The sequence below is a fragment of the Parasteatoda tepidariorum genome, chromosome 7, assembly GCF_982258835.1.
Source record: "Parasteatoda tepidariorum strain Cologne lab strain chromosome 7, Ptep-v5.0, whole genome shotgun sequence".
Lineage (NCBI taxonomy): Eukaryota > Metazoa > Arthropoda > Arachnida > Araneae > Theridiidae > Parasteatoda > Parasteatoda tepidariorum.
Genome location: NC_141761.1, coordinates 64286963 through 64308272, shown reverse-complemented (window position 1 = coordinate 64308272; position 21310 = coordinate 64286963). Strand labels below are relative to the sequence as shown.

The window sequence follows — 21310 nt, the reverse complement described above, 5'->3', positions numbered from 1 at the left end:
TTTATCAAATCATTATTTTTATTAAATATTAAGTATTACATATACCAGATGTGTCTTTAATTTTTTCAAAAAAAAAAATTGTTGTGTAACTGTAAATAACACACCAATTTAAAAATTTTAAATGAATAAAGCAAGAATTTTTACAAGAATAAAATGCTTTAAGCTTAAAATAAAATATGACCTTAAGAAAAGAGTATTATTTAATTTTCGTGTAATAAATCAAAGATAAGACAGATACACCAACACTGTAGACTATTACAATAATTTCTTTCTATATATTCAATTTCAGAAGCTTTACTGTTCAATGAACCTAGCTTTCCTGCAAAAAAATATTTTACTATAGATATATTAAATGGTATGTGCAGAAGCATAATATCAACGAAGAAATCATTGATTTAAATCAACTTTTTTAAAAGCCATTGATTAAGATAGGCAGAATTTTTTTTATAGAAAATTATGAATTTAATTATGGAAATATATTCCAGAATTTAATTAATAAATGCATTCTTTAAGTTATGTTTCCTTTTTTAAAAAAAAAACCTGATTTCAGTAATAATGATGGTATTTCTCTAAGAAATAGTAAAAAAGATATGCATGTAAATTATTATAGTCACACATCCCTTCAACTATTATCCTTAAGAAAAGCATTGGCTTAAAGAAAGTGATTTGGAAAAAAAACAATTACTTAAATAAACTAATTATTTAACTAACTATTAATTTATGCATAATTGTGTCATGTATAATATGATATGATTAATATAAACATTATTTAGAGTATGTTTCTTTCAAGTCTTTTTTTCAATGATAAGGTTATTTACTAAGAAATGATAAAAGGGATGGATGAAAGCAAATTATTATACATATTTTAAAATAGATTAGCTGCCAAAAACATTAAAATTATTCACATTTAATATTATGTTTATTTAGATGCAGTTCATTATATAGCTTATGGATATCAAGACTTATTCTTCCTAAAGTAACTTAAAATATTTTTATTACTAATTAATATTCTAATTAGTATTCGCAGAAAATGCGATGCTCTGAGCACAGACAAATCAGAGCAAAAAGCTAAAAGTAAATGAGGATAAATCTTCAGGAATTTCAAGACTACAAACTCTGATTAATTAAACTTATTATTAAACTATTATGTTAAAATGAATGGGAACAAAATTTATACTTTATTTATTATTAAACCATTAGTATTAAAACTTACTTTTACTATTTTACATGATTTCCATATCTTTTTTGTACCTTTTCTTCAAATAATTATTGCAAAACACTTTTTAATTATCATTCATATAAAATATAAATCATATATTGTCTTAAATACATTAAACTTTGTAATAAGTCAATGGATTAAAAAAAATGCATGTTTCATGAAAATTAATCCCATAATAATATTATAAATTGCACACATCTAAATAATAATATTTATAGAAAAATACTTAAATATAACATTTTTATATTACAGGCAAGCAAGGGAGAGAATCATTCCTTAACATATTACTAAAATAAAATTTAAGTGTTGAATGTTTATTTGCATGCCAAGTGAAGCTGTACACTTTAAGTACTCAGCTCTTCTTTCCTTTCTTTATTGCATATTTTGCTAAAATATTTGAGGAAGAAGAGTGGATAATTTTTAGTTGTTTATTGAAAATATTAATTAATAGTTAAATGGAATAGTCAAATGCTGTGAAAGACTTTGGATTAGTAGTTGAAATACTGTTCCACATATTGTTTTAAAAAAAACCCAAAAAACCCCGGTTTCAACCAAAGAAAAAAAAAAAAGATAAGAAACCCCGGGTTTTTTTTGATCCCTGGATGAATCTGAAGTAAAATATAATTTTACTTCCTACTATCTTTTTTGCTGATTTTTAAATTTTGAGTTTTATCTTCCTTGCTGATCTTCCGTTCTGACTTTAAAGGAAAGAAAAATAAATGATAATTAGAATATGACAGTAGTAAAAATAGTTAAAACAAAAACAATAAAATCAAAACAGTAAATTAAAAAAAAAACTGTTTCTAACAAATTTCTCTTTTATACTTTATGTCAATCATTTTTTTTCAATGAAATTATGAAGATTATGGCAAATATTTTTATTTCAGTTATGGCATATGACAATAAGTTTATTGTTTACCATTTATCTTGTTTATATTCTAAGCATATGATATGCTAGAATAAACTGCTGAGGAACTAAATCGGTAAATACAATAAAATTTAGTAAAGGCCTGTAGGGGAACATTTAAAGAACAAATTTGTAAAGAACGTTAAGAAATAATTTTAAATTTCTATTTATAATGAATGTTTTCTGAAATGGGGTAAAATGCGAGTGTAGCTCATTGGTTTATAATCTTTTTTAGAATCACATCTCTTTTTAAGTCAAAAAAATTTTTGAAGCGAATTTTCAATATTGAAGGGGAAAAATCTATAATCATAATAATAAATAATAGATATACTGTCCCATTTGAGATATTTTAATATTTTTCTTACGATACACTTCTGTAACTATGCATTTAAATTATTGAAAATATACGTAATAACCAATTTATTTGCATTAGGAACGATTTTATGTTAATTTTGATGAGAATTACTCAGATAGAATTTTAAAATGCATGCATTAAAATCAGTTCAGCATATCACTTTGCTGTTTAAACTTAATGCTCAATTAAAAATCATTATTTTTTTAAATATAAAAAGAAATTTAATAAAAATCAGTGATGTTGTTCAAGATTGTTATCAGGTCAATTTTCAATCAACTGCCGTATTTTTTAGTACTACTGGGTGAAATATACTTGGAAATGAAAGCAGAATACGATATTTTTTAAGTTAATAGGAAATTAGAAGTTAATTACATATTGATAAATTTTTTTAAATAATTAATGAAAGGGAAGGAAATACTTAAATTCTACAAATAAACCAAATTAAAGATATATTTAAGACTTATTTATCAATCGATTCAAAAGAGAGAGAAAAAAATTAAGTGATTCAAAACCTTGTATGTTAGTTATTTTAAATAGATGCTTAATAAAGTAAAAAAAATATATCAGCCTCTCAGCTCAAATTTAGAGAAGTTGCATTAGCACAAAAATTTCAAATTCATCCAAAGATAATGATGTGTTTATAAATTTAAATCTTAAAGAAGGCATTTATTTTTAATTTTATTGCATTTTAAATTTATGTATTTTTTTATCATCGTAAAATAGCTTTATTATTATAAGTCAGAAATATTTTTTAAAATAATTGCTTCAATACGAATATTATATGGTGTGGAAACTTACGGAAAAAACTAAATGTTGTATAATATTGACATTTTCAATAAAGTAACGAAAAATATTTAGTTATTCATTTATAACCTTTTGTTGTAATTTTAACAGTAAAAAATAATTTCTTTTAAAAATTTTGTTTTCTAACTAATTTATTAAAATACTTTTTTTATCATTCTTATTTTTTTTAACTAGTTAGTTAAAAAAATAAGAATGATAAAAAAAATATTTTAACAGGCATGTATTGAAAACAGAGCAACAAAAAAAAATACTGAAATATCATAATGATGTAAAATTGTCAGCACGTCTTTAGCCATTTAACAAAAACTTATGCATTCATATAGCACATTTTTCATTTAAAGCAAAACCTTATTATAAAATTACTATACTTAATAAGAATAATGCAAAAATATCAATATTAAAGCCTATATGAGTAATAAAAAAAACTTGTAAGCTAAATTTTTAAAAACTAGTTATCATAATTATTACAGTGTTACCCTTTTCCCGCTATTGTTAATAAAGACTGTGTGACAGAAATGCATACTAAGTGAACTTAATTTTAATAAGCATAGATATTATATCAAAAAACAACCCACAAAAATTTCGTCATCGTCTTTTTCAGCAAAAAATAAATTCCATATAATCTTACTGTTACAGAATTTTAAAAACACAATTATAATTGATTGATGTCGGAAGAGGATATATATATATATATATATATATATATATATATATATATATATATATATATATATATATATATATATATATATATATATATATACAGGGTGATTCTAAAAAGATGGGAAAAATTTTAGGAAGTGATAGTGCACACCCGGACAAACAATTTTTATCAAAGAATGCATGGCCGAAAACAAAACGCAAAGGTACTGGCGAATTTGGAAAGTTTTTTCATGCAAACGAGAAAGCTCCATTCTTATTGCGAGTTACTGTGCTACGTTATTTGTCGCCAAGCTTTCGGCCGCTGCTGGGAAGGTTCGCCAATCTTTTCTTCGCCGTTGTACCAGCATAGCCACTGCCGGTCACTGTTTTGAATACTTATTGTAATCACATGCTATTAAATTTGCTTTTATAACTTAACTTCATTGTTCTTTGTGTGTTTTTGCCTCATATAAGAACATAAACTTTGACGCCCTCTAGCGGTTTGGGTTTTGTTTTCGACCATGCATTCTTTGATAAAAATTGTTTGTCTGGGTGTGTACTATCACTTCCTAAAATTTCCCCCATCTCTTTAGAGTCTCCCTGTGTATATATATATATATATATATATATATATATATATATATATATATGGGTCATTCTCACGAAAACTGTCATTTTTCAGTTCATAAATTCCCAAAAAAGTAAAGTGAATAAAAAGTTCTGAGACTTTTTATAATAATAGAAATATGTAATGGCATTATAAAGAAAGTATATATCCTATAAATTATACTTAATATTTAAATAAATTAATTAATTTCGCTATTTCAAATGAGAGGGAATGACACTAATAGTGAGGGAATGATATTTTATTTTAATACATGCTTTTCTCTATGTTACAGCTACCTCAAGTTTGAAAATGATAACATACTAAGTATATCTAATATTTATTATAATTTAGTTTTATATATTTAATAGTTTTACAGGTTTGGGAAATAAAATTGGCTGGCACGATTGAACAAAATTTTTTTTTATATTATACTCATCTTGAATCATTCCCTCACTTCAGCATCATTTATTCATTTTATACACTAGTGAGGGAATGACAAATTTAATAAAATTTGAAAATAACAGCTAGGCCTAATTAATTTCTGAAATCAATCACACACAATTATATTCATACAAGAAAGCAAGATATAATTATTCAATTTCTCGATGAAGTTGTATTTTATTTTACTCTTAGAAAAAAACGACATGAGGGAATGACAAATGTAAAAAATTTTACCTGGTTTGATTCATTCAAATTTATTCCACAGCCAAGCTTCTTTAAGTTGAAGATGGAAACATACTGCAATTTTGTTCTAAGATGCCAGTTGTTAACTGCTAAAGTTTTTATTAAAATATTTTAATTCTAAGAAGATTGCAGATGATAAGAGCATTGCTGTGAGGGAATGATGTGAAACACTAGGAACAAAGTTTATAATAGTGCTGTGTCAATATTTTCATCAGAAATTAAATTTAAAAATTGATTTTCTGAATTCTATATTTCAATATTCTGAAATAAGAGACACGAATTTGTAAATTAAATTTTTTTTTTCAGAATTTTTTTTCTTTTTTTAAATCAACGGTGGGGACAAGTGAGGGAATGACATATTGGTATATTTTAATTACCTAAAGTAAACAAAAAATAAAAATTGATAACTTTATTTTTATTCTTTTGTTACCCTGCATTCTGAAAGATGCTTTCCCTGAAATTTTATTTTTCATAAGTTGTAAAACAAGCATAAAATATACTGGGGACATGAAAATGACTGTTTTCGTGAGAATGACCCATATATATATATATATATATATATATATATATATATATATATATATATATATATATATATATATATATATATATATATATATATATATATATATATATATATATATATATATATATATATATATATATATATGTATGTATATATATTATAAAAAAAATTATTGTATTCATCCTCATTAAATACAAAATTTTTTAAAATTCTTTGCATTTGTTTTAGTAATGCCATACGTTATTGTAATATTGCAATTATTTTTTTTAAATTTGTAATTAATTCGTAACAAGTGGTAGAGTGCGCAAGAAAAGAATAACTTTCTTTCGAATGATCGGATTTTCACGTACTAAGTGTCAATTTCAGTGGTTGCTGAGGGTGACCTCAAATAGGCTAATTATTTGGTGCTAACTATTAAGTTATGAAATTAGTCACGAAGACGTACTTTCTCTGGATAAGATTTCATTTTTTAAAAAAATATTTGGATTTTTAACATTTGAATTACTAGCTGCAATCCGGGCAATAAAGTTTGGTCATGCGAGAGATCCAAACATCGGACCCTCTAATGTTATTCTCTCCTTTTGAGTTTTCAGCCATAAGCCATTCAAAAAAAATTGCACCCACTCATAAAATTGCACCCACAAATTTTTCAATACTTATTTAATATTTTTTATTATTTAACTTAATTGTGGATAGAAAATATTTGAATTATGAGGTATAATTTTCGTCCATACCATATTAATCTAAATATTTTTCTATTAAAAAATCCAAAAATTCAACTGTTTTTATTTAGTAGAAGACGAGAGAAATTAAAATTAATTATTTTCAAAAAATTAATTTGGCGACAATGAAGAAATATTTAAATGGGGCGATTAATATTTAAATGTGTTTAACTTACGAAAAACTTGACTTAGGCCCTCGGAGCCTAAAATGTCATTCACATTTTTTTCGCTAATAACTGATTGCTAATCCTTTTTTTTTTCATTATAAAATAATATGTTACTTTTTTAGTCGCCTAAAAATTTATTCGTAATTTAGTAAGAAAATTGAAATGAAACATTTTATTGAATAAAAAATATTTTAATCCACGAATGTCGGGTTTCATAAAAGTATGTTTCTAATATAATGTCATTACATCAGCTTTTTTTAATTTTATTTTTTAATTTGTTTTTTCAATAATTGATACATTTTCAATAGTATACATGCACATGAATAGATTTGGAATAATATATTTATCAATTTCTTCAATATATATTTTATAATTATTAATATGAATACGTAGTTAACGTTTTTGAGCATCTTAAAATTTCTCAGCATCTTATATATCGTCTTTATCTTAAAATAAATTTTCCATTTACTTGTCCGCTCGTGTTTCGCAGAACAATTTTACCAACTACTTAATTAAATTTTATCATTTCTCCAAATCTTCTTTACGCTATCACGTATATTATTTTTTCATTATACTAATACATATTTTTAGCACTTTAATTTAGATTTTCCTATAAAGTAAAATTACTTTTTATATTATTGTCAAGTTTTTATTAAAAGAAAACTTAGAACAATCGCTAATTGGCTGAGAATTAAATTTTGTTAAGAACTTAAAAACATTCTGCTGTTTAAATTTATTCGGTGCAAAACAGCAGACTGTTTCTAAGCATAATATTAATTCAAAAAATGAAAACAAATTATTGATTGTCTTTTTTACTGTTTCTTATTTATTTGAGTAATTAAAAGCAAATGCGTATATGTGCACAGCTGAAAATGCAACATATTGCTTTTTTTTTAAATGAACAAAAAACTAAGGACATACAATTTAATTTCGTGTAACTTATTATCAACCATTAACGTTAAGAAAATTGCTCGTATAAAAGGTTAATGTTGAAAAAATTTACTTAAAAATGTTGTTAATATTATTCCTCAATATTAGCGTAGTTCAAAATCTATTGTTATATAAGGAAAATGTTCGATACGCCTTAGTTTGTTAAACAACAATTACTAAAAATAGAAGATTGTAAAAATATCTCAAAACCATGCCATTTTTAGAATCAAAAAATTGAAAAAGACAAGACAATTGAAAAGAATGTTAATGTTTCTTTTATGTTCAATTGAAGCGTGACAATGATTTAATTAACTCCATAATTGAAATCTGTTTAGACGTAACATTAAATTGCTTAAAACAGCTAGAAACAAATAAACATATTAAAATTGTTAGAAATTAGACTTATTCTTTTATTTTGTTAAGAGTGACAGGAAAGATGAAAAAAATTAGTGTGAAGCCCCGTTTACCATCATACTTACTATTTACGCAAATCATATAACTTGAAGAATTTATAAAAAAAAATAGTAAAAAAGAGAAAGAGTAAAATATAACTCCTATTGAAATATGTCTTTAAGTATACACCTGGTCTGGAATTAAAAAGTTGGATCGATGATTAAAAAATATATTTTCCAAAAATTTCGAATCGGGTGGAGACGTTAGCTTGTCCGAAATAATTGATTTTGTGACTAGTTACGTTGATTCCAGAAGCGCGAGGTCATTCCATTGGCCTATTTGACTTTTGAAATTTCAATTGTAGACGGAATTATTTAATATCCTAGAAAATTTCTTTCAGAGCAGCAGTCAATAAATAAATAAATAAATGAAACAAATTGAAATGAAATAAAAAAAATAAATAAATAAAAAAAAAAGAACGGCTTTTAATTTTTTAAAAAGTTTTGATGAATGAATCGATCATTATGTTTTTTTAAATCTATGAGCCATAACCATTATCCAACGTAAAACTAATTTTAGTATTGCGTTAAGTATTTTAATTTAATACTAGTGGGCTGCTCCCCTTGCTCGCTAAGTCTCGCCAACCCCCGAAAATTGCTACGCAATCTTATATGGTTTTCTTCGCAAACCAAGCTCGCCTCGCTCGCTACTAACTTAGGTACATTGCAAATGCACAAAATTCTAGGAATTCAAAACAATCATTCATGTCCATATAACAACTTTTTTTAAAAAAGAAATTGCATCTTTTTAGTAAATACTAAGTCATTAAAATAAATATGAATTCAAATAAAGGACATCTAATTCGTTAAGAAATGTGCTATAGTATAAAATCTTAAGATAAAATTTCTAAAACTCTATAAAAAGGTTAAAAGTTTGGCTATAATTAAGTCTATTAAAAATTGAATAAGTGAATTGCAATGGAAAAACCTGAATAAACATGGAAATTCTAGTAGAACAAATAAATTCGTGATATAAAACGTAAATCGTGAAATAAATTCGTAATATATAAATTCGTGAAAAAAAGCGCTTTCGACAAAATACTAAAACAGAGATCTTTCGACAAAGACTATTCACTTCTGCCTAGCTTATGCTCTCTCTGGTTATGTCAGTTTTCGTTTTTAAAAGCGCTACATGTTGAGCGATCTCAGCTAGATTTGGCATGTGACATTTTTAGCGGCAATCATTGGTCGATTTTCCAGCGTTGCCATTCGGGGAGTTGTAATGTGGCTTTTTTTGTCGCCGTGTAAGAGAAATATATATATAGATACTGTGTCACTAAATGAATAATTCCCAGTAACTGAAGAAGGAAGATAAAAATATCATTATCTTCAAAAAATATGAAAATAAAAGTCAACATGTCTTGAATGCTCCAAAATTCCCGTCACGAATCATTAACGCCTAGCGAGCCCTGAGAATGACAATGCTTAAAGAAAATGCTTGGCACGCTCAAAAATAGGTAACAATTTGTAAGACTCGGCAGACGTAAATGAGGATTATAAAGTGATATGAAATAAAATATGTATGGTTGCCAACGAAAAATGAAAAAGAAAAAAACTAGTGAAACTGTGTTAGCTGAGAGTGAAACAGGGAATGAATTCATTGCCAGAGCAACCTTAGCTATATTATATAAACCAGACGGGCTTAAAAATTTTGTAGACTAAGAGAACGCGGTAGATAAGTCCCTTTTCAAAAATGTGATAAATCTATTCCTGCACATTATTGCATCACGGAGATAAATTTAATCTCGATAATGCGAAAATTCTAAACCCCCCCCCTGCCGTATCATCTCATCTTGATACCCGGAAAATTTTTTTATTCTCATAAATGCCGATTTCCTTGTTAATGATATTAGTTTTGCATCAGCTCTCCATGGCACCTTAAAAAGCATTTTGCCCTGATTTGCCTTTCCCGGCTACAACATTTGTTTGGATTTGTTTTTATTTAATTTTTTATTTTCTATTTCATTCTAGAGGTACTGCGGTTTTTCCAGCTTTATTTTCCACTTTCTCGTTGGCAACTTCACATTTCTATTTCATATTAAGAACTTTTTTTTCTTTATTATAACGTCATGCGAATCTTAAGAATGGGTATTTATTTTCTTCATATTTTTTGAAGACAATGAAGTTCTCACCATGAAGTTTAATATGTTACACTTGAATCATTCTTGATCTTTAATTTGATTAGAATCTTATGCTGAAAGAAGCAAACATCTGAAAATTATTATTCCAACAGAGTTCCTGCTGTCCTTAAAACACTAAAAGAATAGTGACACCTACATTGAAATAAAGAAGTTTCTTTAAATTTAAAAACAAAATTTCAAAACTTAAAGATTTTGTAACAAGATGTTTGAAGTTATATATGTTGAAATTGATCATTAATTGCTGCGAATCTGAAGGTAATAAAATACATTTATCTTCTTAGTTTTTCTGCCATTATTACAGTTTTTAAGAATCTTACGAATTCTGATTAAAGAAGACTATCGTATCAGATGTAGGTATGTAATGATGATAATAATCGTGAAATCAGTTATAGCAATATTTGGTGCTCGTAACTGTTGAACGTCTTGAGAGATATTTTATGGTGAATTTATGAAAATCCGTTTCATAATATATAAAAACATCTGGATGATATTCGCAAATTATCTTTATCTAAAGAAAGCTACGTAAGTCATATATTTGTTAGAATGAAACGATTTCTTTAAAAATGAATTATACACTATTCTTAAACATATATATTTCAATCTTTTTAAAATGCCACTTAGCATTCATTAATTTTTAATTATAAATTTATATAAAAAGAAATATTGTGAATTATATAAAAACCTTGTGAATGTGCATTATAATCTCTTCCAGATATTTCACATTTTTTAAGGGATATATTTTCGTTATTTGCTCTACTCTGCATGTAGTTAAAATACGGCAAATTAGGTAATGGTACAAAATCTTCACATTTGAAGAAGTTAAAAATAACATAACAATCTACATAATGCTTTATAAAAAGTTCATGTGTTGAAAAAGTAAAATCTGGAGAAATCATAAATAATTTATCAATCGATTCAAAATTTATTTTTTAAAAAGTGTAAAACAAAAGCAGTCTTTGCTTTTTAAGCAGAAATCAGCTAAAAACAAATCTGTTGTTTGGAAATTCCAAGATATTTTTCAATTAAATATTTAAAAAAGAAAAAAAAAAGCCCTTCCGATTCAGCACAAAAACAAAGAACGGTTTCAGTTTTCATCTCATTCATTTTTGTTCTCTCAACTTAGTTGCTTAGCAACGGGGTATTTCTCTCCTGTCGAATTCCGCAGTTAGAGTATGGTTAGATTAAATTTCTCTCCCAATTATGGCGATATTTTCTGGCCTTTTGTGGGAGCGATGGCTAGTATATATAACTTCCCAGCATCCCAATTTATAATCCACTTTTTCCAAAATTTAGCCTATCTTCCTATTTTGAGGGTCATTGATCCAAAAATGCAATCAAAAAAATGTTTATTCAGAAAAAATGCGTTTTTGTGTCTGATTTTTAAATTCAATTAATAGTTAGCACTAATTAATTAGCATGTTTGAAATCACCCCCAGAAATCATTATGATTGCACTTAGTATGTGAAAATCCGATCATTAGAACGAAAGTTATTCAAGGTTATATATACACTCTATAACAAAAAAATCGACGCACCAAGAAGGAGTTGTCCGATTGAAACGAAAATTGGTGGATAGGAAGACAATGTACAGAATAGTAAATGATTAGAATTTCAGAACAATTGAATAATTTATTGCAGAGTTACAGTAACAAGTTCAATAAGGTGTTGACCCGCCTCTAGCCTGAATACAAGCTGCCACACGGCGTGGCATAGATCGATAAAGCTCCCGGATGGTCCCTTGCGGTATTTCCTGCCAAATTCGATCCAATTGTCGAACGAGGTCATCAACATTCTGTGCCAGATGCAATCGCCTTCCCATCATATCGCAGACATGCTTGATGGGAGAGAGATCTGGTGATCTGGCAGGCCAAGGAAGAGTTTGATAAGCTTGCAGACAGTTCATAGCAACACGTGCCGCACGTGGTCTGGCATTGCCTGCTGAAAAACCAGCCCAAGGCGCTGCAAAAGGAACGGTAGCAAAACAGGTCTTAGGAAGACATCGACGTACCGCTGTGCAGTAAGTGAACCTCTAATGACGACCAAAGGGGTCCGGCTGTCAAAGGAAATGGCACCCAAGAACCATAATGCCTTGTTGAGGGCCGGTGTGGCGTGCAATAGTGAAGGCAGGATACCCCCTTTGCCCTGTGCGTCTCCAAACACGTCTTCGATGATTGTCAGGACGCAGTTGGAAGCGGGATTCGTCGCTAAAGACTACACGTCCCCAGTCGGCATCATTCCTGCCATATCTGTTCAAAACATTCATGCATACGAAATTTCAAAGTAATCGGATGATTGCTTCTTGGTGAGTCGATTTTTTTGTTATAGAGTATATATATATTTTTGCGCACTGTATATTTAAAGTTTTTAGTGTGTTAAATATTTTCAAATATACATATTTTGGGCATTTTAATGCTTTTTGCTATGTCTGGGACATTTTTTGGAGAAACTCGGATACTTTTGGAAATTTTGACGATTTTAAACAGTATAGCTTGTTTATTCCAAAATCTACATCCTGGTATTATTGTCTCTGATATTGAATAAGGATTTTAATATAATGCATATTTTACAGCTGTTCCATCGTCTTCTAGAGGAGAATCCAAGTGCTGCAGAAAAAGTGATTGCTGTTCATGGTGATATCACCCTGCCTAATTTAGGAATGAGTGATGAAGATCTTGCCAAAGTTACTGAAGAAGTTACGATTGTCTTTCATATTGCAGCAGTTGTAAGTTTCACAAAACCTCTAAGGTAAAAATACAGAATTTTAAGTTTTTGTTTCCAATTAATAAAATATTTTTGTTTTAAATACAATAGACTAACAATAAACCATATTATTCGATGCATTTTTTGTCTCAGATGAAACTTGCATTTATAAATTTGCGTACAATTCCTGTTCATTATTGTTGATAGAAATACTGGAAAATCTTTAAAATTATATAACATATTAAGCATAATAGAGTAGTTAAATTCATTCTCTCTTTATATATATATATATATATATATATATATATATATATATATATATATATATATATATATATATATATATATATATATATATATATATATATATATATATATATATATATATATATATATATATATATATATATATATATATATATATATATATATATATATATATATATATATATATATATATATATATATATATATATATATATATATATATATATATATATATATATATATATATATATATATATATATATATATATATATATATATATATATATATATATATATAAAAGCTAGTGGCGTTAATAGTAACATGAAAATTTCGGGATTTACTGTGAAAATATTCTTAAAAAAGTTCATAATGAAATTAATAAGCATACTAAAAGTAATAATCACCTAAATTGGAATATGGAAAATAGTGTACAGGTTTTAAATACATAAAAAACTTTAAATTATGTTAATTCTTTACACTGTTTTGATTTCGAAAACATGTATACTTTCGTTCCAACTAATAAAATTCTTGATGACCTTTTTCAAATTCATCTGGAAATTCTAGTTCATATTAATCTCAACAACAATTATTTATTATTTAATCACTGCCTTTTTCAACAAATTAAAAGTATCCCCATGGGAAATAATTTTAGTACTAATATTTGCAATATTTTTCTTTTTCTACAGGAATATAGATTTCTGAAATCATATCCTAATCTTCCTATTAATTAATTCTTTTTCAGATTAATTGATGATCCTTTAATTATTAATTTTAAGGATTTTGATATTTTAGCTAAACAAATATATCAAATTGAATTCATTCTTAATAAAACTAATAGTAGTAATTCTTGAGCAACTTTTTTAGATTTAACTCTTAATATTAATGAAGATAGTGAAATTAAAAGTAAACTTTATGACAAAGAAATTGTTTTAACTTTCCATTTAAAAAAAGCATTGATTTTAATTCTTAATTTGCCAATAAGTTATTTTCCAATATTATTACCTACCAGATTCATAGGTTTTATAGAAATTATTCTAACTATGAGGAGTTTTCAAAAGAAACTGATAAATTTAAAACAGATTTAATTAATATCCATTTTCCTAGTTCATTTCTTCAATTGCATTTCAAAAATATTTTAAACAACTTGTTTGTTTGTTTTCAGAATTAACTCTGATTTATTTTTAAGGTAAGAATTAACTATGATAAGCTATTCCTAAAGCCACTAGGTGGAATAGTTTCGATGTATGACACTTTTATACTACATTCGTTTAATTCTTTAAGTGAATTTCTAAACAAATTGTATCCTTTTTAAATTACTTTAATTATTTAATTTTAATTTCCTAGTATAATAAACAGCTTATTTTTATTTTTTACAACAATATTTCTGTAAAAATGGAATGGATTCTGGTTTATGAACAGCCACCCCCGATGAATGCAAATAATTCGCGTAGACTTTAAAATTATGAAAGGGTGTATGAATGAAGGATAAATTCTATAAACGGCATTCTATTTTGCAGAATATTTTAATAAATGAGTTGAAAAAGGAAAATTATGCAAATATTATGAAAATTTTTATTTTTTACTTTCAACTACATGCTAAGTTCTCTCTGTATATTCAAGAAAATTGTAGGAATATGCTGTTTTGGGTGTTTAACTTTGATTTGTATTTTGTTTTGCTACCATTAATTCATCAATTAAAAAAAGGGCTCAGAAAATTTACAAAGAGTAAAATGAAATAAAATAGTAATAATATAACCGGAGCCGATTTCAAGATTTGCTAGGCGTGAGTCTAAAAAAAATTAGATTTGACATAACAAACGTAAAGCTGCCATCGAAAATGGAAAAAATAAAGGTGAGAAACAAAACTAGAAAAACCACAGATAACGTGAGACAAAAAAGATGAACTGTGATTCTTCTTGCGCTGCTTTTCTTGATATTTTTTCTCTTTCAGCTTCAGTGGTTTTTTTTATTTGTGTTTGTTTCTCACCTTTATTTTTTCCATTTTCGTTGCCAGCCTTTTTTATATATTTATTTCAAATCAATTTTTCTTTTCATGTCTGTTTGACAAATCTCAAAGGATTAGTAGCAACAACTTTTCCCTTCGTGCGCTCCGGTCTCTTAGATTAAAAGAAGCTGCTCGATCCCTTCTCCGTGAGTTTTTATGCCATTGGACTGCCTGAGTCTAGGTTTGGAAGGCCTTAAATCCTCTCCACTTCTTGTGATTGACTTTTCTAGAATACATGGACTCATGGACAAGATCTAGCTGTTGTTAGGTCATGAAGGATTAGTAACAACAACAACAACAATTCTTAAAAATGGGAGTCTACTTTTCTAGCCCTTAAACCATCGCTCAGAATGACATCCACCTAGTTGGACATTCAAAAATCATATTAACAGTTTAATTATGCATGATAACTTAAGCGTCCCTTATATTTATACTCCCGTAGATTGATAGAAGAAGTTGAAACACTAATTGCAATAATTAATCAATTTTACAGGTACATGGCAAATCAAAATTCCGTTTGTGTGAAACATGTGATAGAATTTGCGCGGAAATTGAAGAAATTAGAGGTAAGAATATCTTTAATTTGCAATAAAAATTTAATATCCCTTCTAGAAGTTAGGGAGACAAAATATATTTTAACCTTAAATTTTAGGCTTTGGTATACACTTCAACTGCCTTTTCAAATGCAAATCAACATGGAAAAATAGAAGAAACTATTTATCGTTTGCCTTGGACTGGAGAAAGATTTTTAAAAGCACTGGAGTAAGTAAATTTGTCCCATGTATAGTAAAGTTATTTAATGATACAATGTGATGAGCGATACAATGGATGTGAGTTCAGCCCCAATAATAGGTTCTTATTAGGGATGACATAGCAAGGCTCTTGCAAGGTATGAACATACAAATAAAATGTTTCTTAAAATATTTGGTTATTTATTTCTTCACTATTATGGGTATATTTGAAAACTCAGACTTTCTGTTTAAAATGAAACAAGATTTAAATGAATTCCTCATTGCAAAAACAAATGCTTCTTAAAAAATTTTTAGTATTTATTTCTTCACATCTTATAGCTATTTTTTAAAAGAAATTGAAGCTTACTTCGTAATCTAAAACTAGTTTCAAATTGATTTCTCATTGGAAGAATTTTAAAAAAAATGCAATTTATCCATTGTTATGTTATTTATATAAACGTGATATAAAAACGCTCTTAACGTAGAATGATTTGAACTAAACAAATGCTTCTTAAATATTTGGATATTAATTTTTTACACCTACATGTATTTTTGAAAACTTTAACGCTCACTTTGTTATCTAAAACAAGTTTCAAGTGAATTCCCCCGTATAGGTAGTTTTGGCAAAAATTACGTGCACTTTGTAATCAGAAAAAAATTTCAAATGATTTTCTTATCACAAAAATTTTAAAAAATTGGCAAAATAAGCTCCATAGATTATATTAATACTCTTAACGTAGCCTGGTTTGGACAACAATATGCTTCTTAAAGATTTAGAGTATGGATTATTTCTTCTAATCTTCGGGGATTTTATGAAAATTTGACACTAACTTTGTATTCTGAAACAAGTTTCAAATGAATTCCTCATTGCATAAAAATTCAAGGAAATTCGTAATTTTTCCTTTATTATGTTAACTATATTAAGGCTCTTAACGTAGAATGATTTGGACTAAACAAATGCTTCTTAAAAATTTTAGCTATTTATTTCTTCACATCTATCTGAATTTTTAAAAAATATGACGCTTACTTTGCAATCTGAAACAAGTTTCAAATGAATTCCTCATTTCAAAAAAACATAAAAAATACGAAATATGTCCTCCGATATTTTAGGTTTAAATATGTTATTAATATAGTATTGCTTGGAGTAAACAAATCCTTGTTAAAAATTTTAAGTACCTATTTCCTGACACATATGGGTACTTATGATAGAATTGACACTCACTTTGTAATATGAGGCAAGTTTGAAGTTATTTCCTCATTTAGTATTCTTAAAAAGTTTCAAATTATTTTCTCATTGCAAGTAATTTTGAAATATTCGCCAAATAAACTCCTATATACACGTTCCTCTGGTTTAGACTAACCAAATGCTTCGTAAAATTTTGAATATTTATTTCTTCACAACTACGGGCATTAATAAAGAAATTGACACCCCTTTTTTTCTGAAACAACTGTCAAATGAATTTCTTATTGTAAAAAAATATAAAAAATTCTCAAATTGTCCTCCTTTTCGTCAATTATACATATTCTCTTAACACATCATTTTTTGGAACAAAAAAATCCTTCTTAAAAATTTTGATAGCTGATTACCTGACGCATATGGGTATTTTCGGAAAAATTGATGCACACTTTGTAATCTGGATCAAGTTAAAACTGAAACCTTTATTGCAAGAAAATGTTACATAAAATTATCAGTATCTCCTTCACTATGTTAACTGTATTGTTGCTTTTAACGGAGCATGGTTTGGACTAAGCATATGCTTCTCGAAATTTCTTTCACGTCTATGGTACTTTTGACAAACTTAACGCTTACTTTTGTTTCTGAAAAACGTTTGAAATGAATTCCTCATTGTAAAAAATTAAAGAATTCGCAAAAAAAATTTAAAAAATGAAAAAAATTCCTCCTTTAATTTTGCATGTATGCTCATAACGAAGCATTATTTGGACTAAAAATTACTTCTTAAAAATTTTGATTTCTTATTTCTTGACACAAATGGGTATTCTTGAAAGAACATTGATGCTCACTTTATAATCTGAAATTAGTTTAAAATTATTTCCTCATTTCAAAAAAATTAAACAAAATCGCAGATTGTCCTTCATTACTTTAATTATACACGTGAAAAAAATGTAATTTAATAACGTGAGTAAAAAAGAATCCTTTATAAAACTTTTGAGTACTTGTTTCTTGAAACATATTGGTACTTTTGTAAAACTTTTGTGGTACTTTTGTGACTCTCGCTTTGCAATTTGAATTAAGTTTCAAATGAATTCCTCATTGCAAGAAATTAAAAAAAAATTCGCAATGTATCCTTCATTATGCTAACTATATTGATACTCTTAACGTAGCATAGTTCGGACTAAACAAATGCTTCATTAAAAATTTGGGTATTAATTTCTTCCCGTCTACGTCTATTTGCGAAAAATTTGACGCTTACTTTGTAATCTGAAAAGGTTTCAAATGAATTTCTCATTACCAAAAAATATAAGAAGTTCGCAATGTCTCCTCTAATATGTTAACTATAAATATACTCTAAACATAGAATTGTTTGGAGTCAGCAAATACTTTTTAAAAATTTTGAGTACTCATTTCTTGACACATATGGGTATTTTTTAAAGAATTGTCACTTAATTTGTAATCTAAAAAAGTTTCAAATGATTTTCTCATTGCAAAAAAATTTTTAAAAATTCGCAAAATAAACTCCAGTATGTTTACAATATTTATTCTCGTTACATAGCATATTTTGGATTTAGCGTACTTTTTATCTGAAACAAGTTTTAAATGAATTTTCTATTTCAAAACATTATAAAAATTCGCAAAATGCGTGCCATTATATTATGTTATACTATGTCTGTTATGTTATGTCTGCCATTAAATAAGCTCATACCGTGAGTAAACAAATACTTCTTAAAAATTTTGAGAACTTATTTCTTGAACCATATTGATATTTTTGAAAAAAGTGAAGCTCATTTTGAAACTTGAAGCAAGTTTCAAATGAGCGTCACTCATTGCAAAAAACTCCCACTCATTGCAAAAAATTACAAAGTGTTTTCTATTATTTAGAAACTCTTTATGCACGTATAGTGCATATTCTTTGAACTGAAAATTGCTTTTCAGAAATTTTGAGAGTATATTTCTTCACATCAATGAGTGTTTTTGAATAAGTTAACGCTCACTTTGAAATTTGAAAAAAGTTTTAAAAGAAATCTTCATCGCAAGCTATTATAAAAAATTTATAATGTGTAAAATGTCATCCATTTTTTAACTTCATATATACACTTTGAGCAACAAAGTTTGGACTAAACAAATGCTTCTTAAGAATTTTGGGTATTCATTTCTTCACATCTGTGGGTATTTTTTAAACATTCTGGGTATTTATACTTTTCTTGACCATGCCACCATCTAAATCATGCCTCATTAAAAGCATATATATGGTTAACATAATGGTGGACACTTTGTGAATTTTTTATAGTTTTTTTACAATGAGGAATTCTCTTGAAACTTATTTCAGGTAAAAAACAATTAGTAAGCAAACAATCAATCAAAAATTAATTTTTCATATATACTTATAGTTGTGTAGAAATAAATCCCCAAAATATTTAAGAAGCATTTGTTTAGTCCAAATCATGCTAAGTAAAGAGCCAGCTACGTACGTCATCCTCTAAGATCTTATCAGTGGGGTAGAATTCTCACCCATACTGAGGAAGTGGGTTGAGCCAGGGCTAAAGAGAATAGAAGGGCTGGTTCAGTTCTTTGAAGTAGCTCTCGCCGCGCAAATCCTCCGATTTTCTCTAGTGACGTCACTTTGGCGCAAAGCTCGCACTTTTACTTCAAGAACGGAGCGTTCGGCCTTACTAGCTCTATCTAATATTGGAGTATTTCTTTTTGCGAGATATTCTAAGACATTTGTTATTTTCTATAATAACTTTCCTCAGATTTTGCAGTGAATTTACAAGAATTTAAAACTATTATCGAAATGCCAGTTTGCGCGATTGCAACTTGAAAAAATTTTGATAGAAAAACAAAAGGAAAAAATATAATTTTCAATGTAAAGAATGGATTCCAAAATGACACAGTTAATATGAAACAGCAATACGTTTATTCTGTCATTAAGAACTTTTATGGAAATTCATTATCTAAATAGAAACCGCCTCGTTACTTCAAAAAGAAAGGCAGGTGAAAAAAATTAAAAAATGGATAAAGTCAAAGAAAATTAAAATGTAAATAAAAAGTATAAATAAAATATATAGTATATAGTTGGAATTCTCCTAATTTCATAACATATTTTTTAATGTAGTTATTCTAAAAATTTATGATTTTTTTTAAAAAATTATATTCTCTTAAATTTAAATATCTATAAATTATATCATCGTAAATTTAAATATCTATAAACAATAGTAAAATTTCTAATGACATTATGAACCTAAATTATTATTTTGTTTCAGCAAATAGCGTTTAAGGTTGATGTTTCCTAATGATTAAGTGTGAACAAATTGCTATTAACGGCATATTTTAGAATCAGGAATTATAAATTTAACTTAACTTATTGTTATAAAAGAATATGTAGATAAAAAAAGTGTCGATATATGCTTTCATTTTTCTTAATAATTAAAGTTAAAACTGAACTTTTTAAAATAAAGTATTTATAGTATCATTTTCGGCAACTAGTAAAACATTTTTATAAGTTTAAAATGGTATTTTTTTTATTATAATGGCCAAGAAAGTTTTTTTGAACTATGTTTATGAACGGAAATAATGTGTTAATTACGTAAAGTTTGAAAGCTAATAACCAGAAAAAGTCTTTTTTACAAAGAGGAAGATGCAAAGTTATCATAATATCTTTGCTTGTGATCCCCGAGATCTGTGGACACAGTGACGTCATGAGGAGGGAAATCGTAGCTTCAGCTCTAAGAGCGGAGTGAACTAGCCCTTCTATTCTCTTTAGCCCTGGGTTGAAGCGCTCATCCCACTGCAGTACGGTTAGAGAGGTCATTAACTCTAAAAGTGGGTTTTAGACCTCATATTCCCCCTACCCATATGCTAACTTAATTGAGGGTTAAACTCAAGTTTCTCAGATGAAATAGAAATTTTATGGCATCAGGAATTTTAATTCGTGCTTTTTGCGAAATTGTAACTAATATTGAGTAGAAAATTAGAAAATGAATTAAAACTTATTTGCATGTAATAATTTGAAATCGAATGCGGAGAACATCAAAATTTTAAACCAAGTCTGGTACAGTATATTTAAACAATTACTAATATATTTTAATTTAATTAAGTATAAAACTGATAAACAGTTTTTACAATATTATAGTAAATGTATTTTAAAGAATGACATTTTGGGAGCAATGAAGGCTTGAATTGAATCAATATAAACCAGTTTCGTTGGAGATGGCTGGTTTTCATTCTGTTCTAACAGACAACGTTTCTCTAACAGAACTAAACTCTTCTGACAA

General features: G+C 27.1%; 1 protein-coding gene across 2 annotated transcripts in view; it reads left to right on the top strand.

The window, feature by feature from the left end:
• LOC107451261 (fatty acyl-CoA reductase 1) overlaps nucleotides 1-21310 on the top strand; it is a 69180-nt gene that overhangs the window by 9202 nt on the left and 38668 nt on the right. For both annotated transcript variants that reach the window (XM_087167948.1, XM_087167947.1), the window contains exons 3-5: nucleotides 12725-12900; nucleotides 15622-15694; nucleotides 15781-15890. In XM_087167948.1, coding sequence (XP_087024074.1) covers nucleotides 12725-12900; nucleotides 15622-15694; nucleotides 15781-15890 — 359 coding nt within the window. The remainder of the gene's footprint in view (nucleotides 1-12724; nucleotides 12901-15621; nucleotides 15695-15780; nucleotides 15891-21310) is intronic.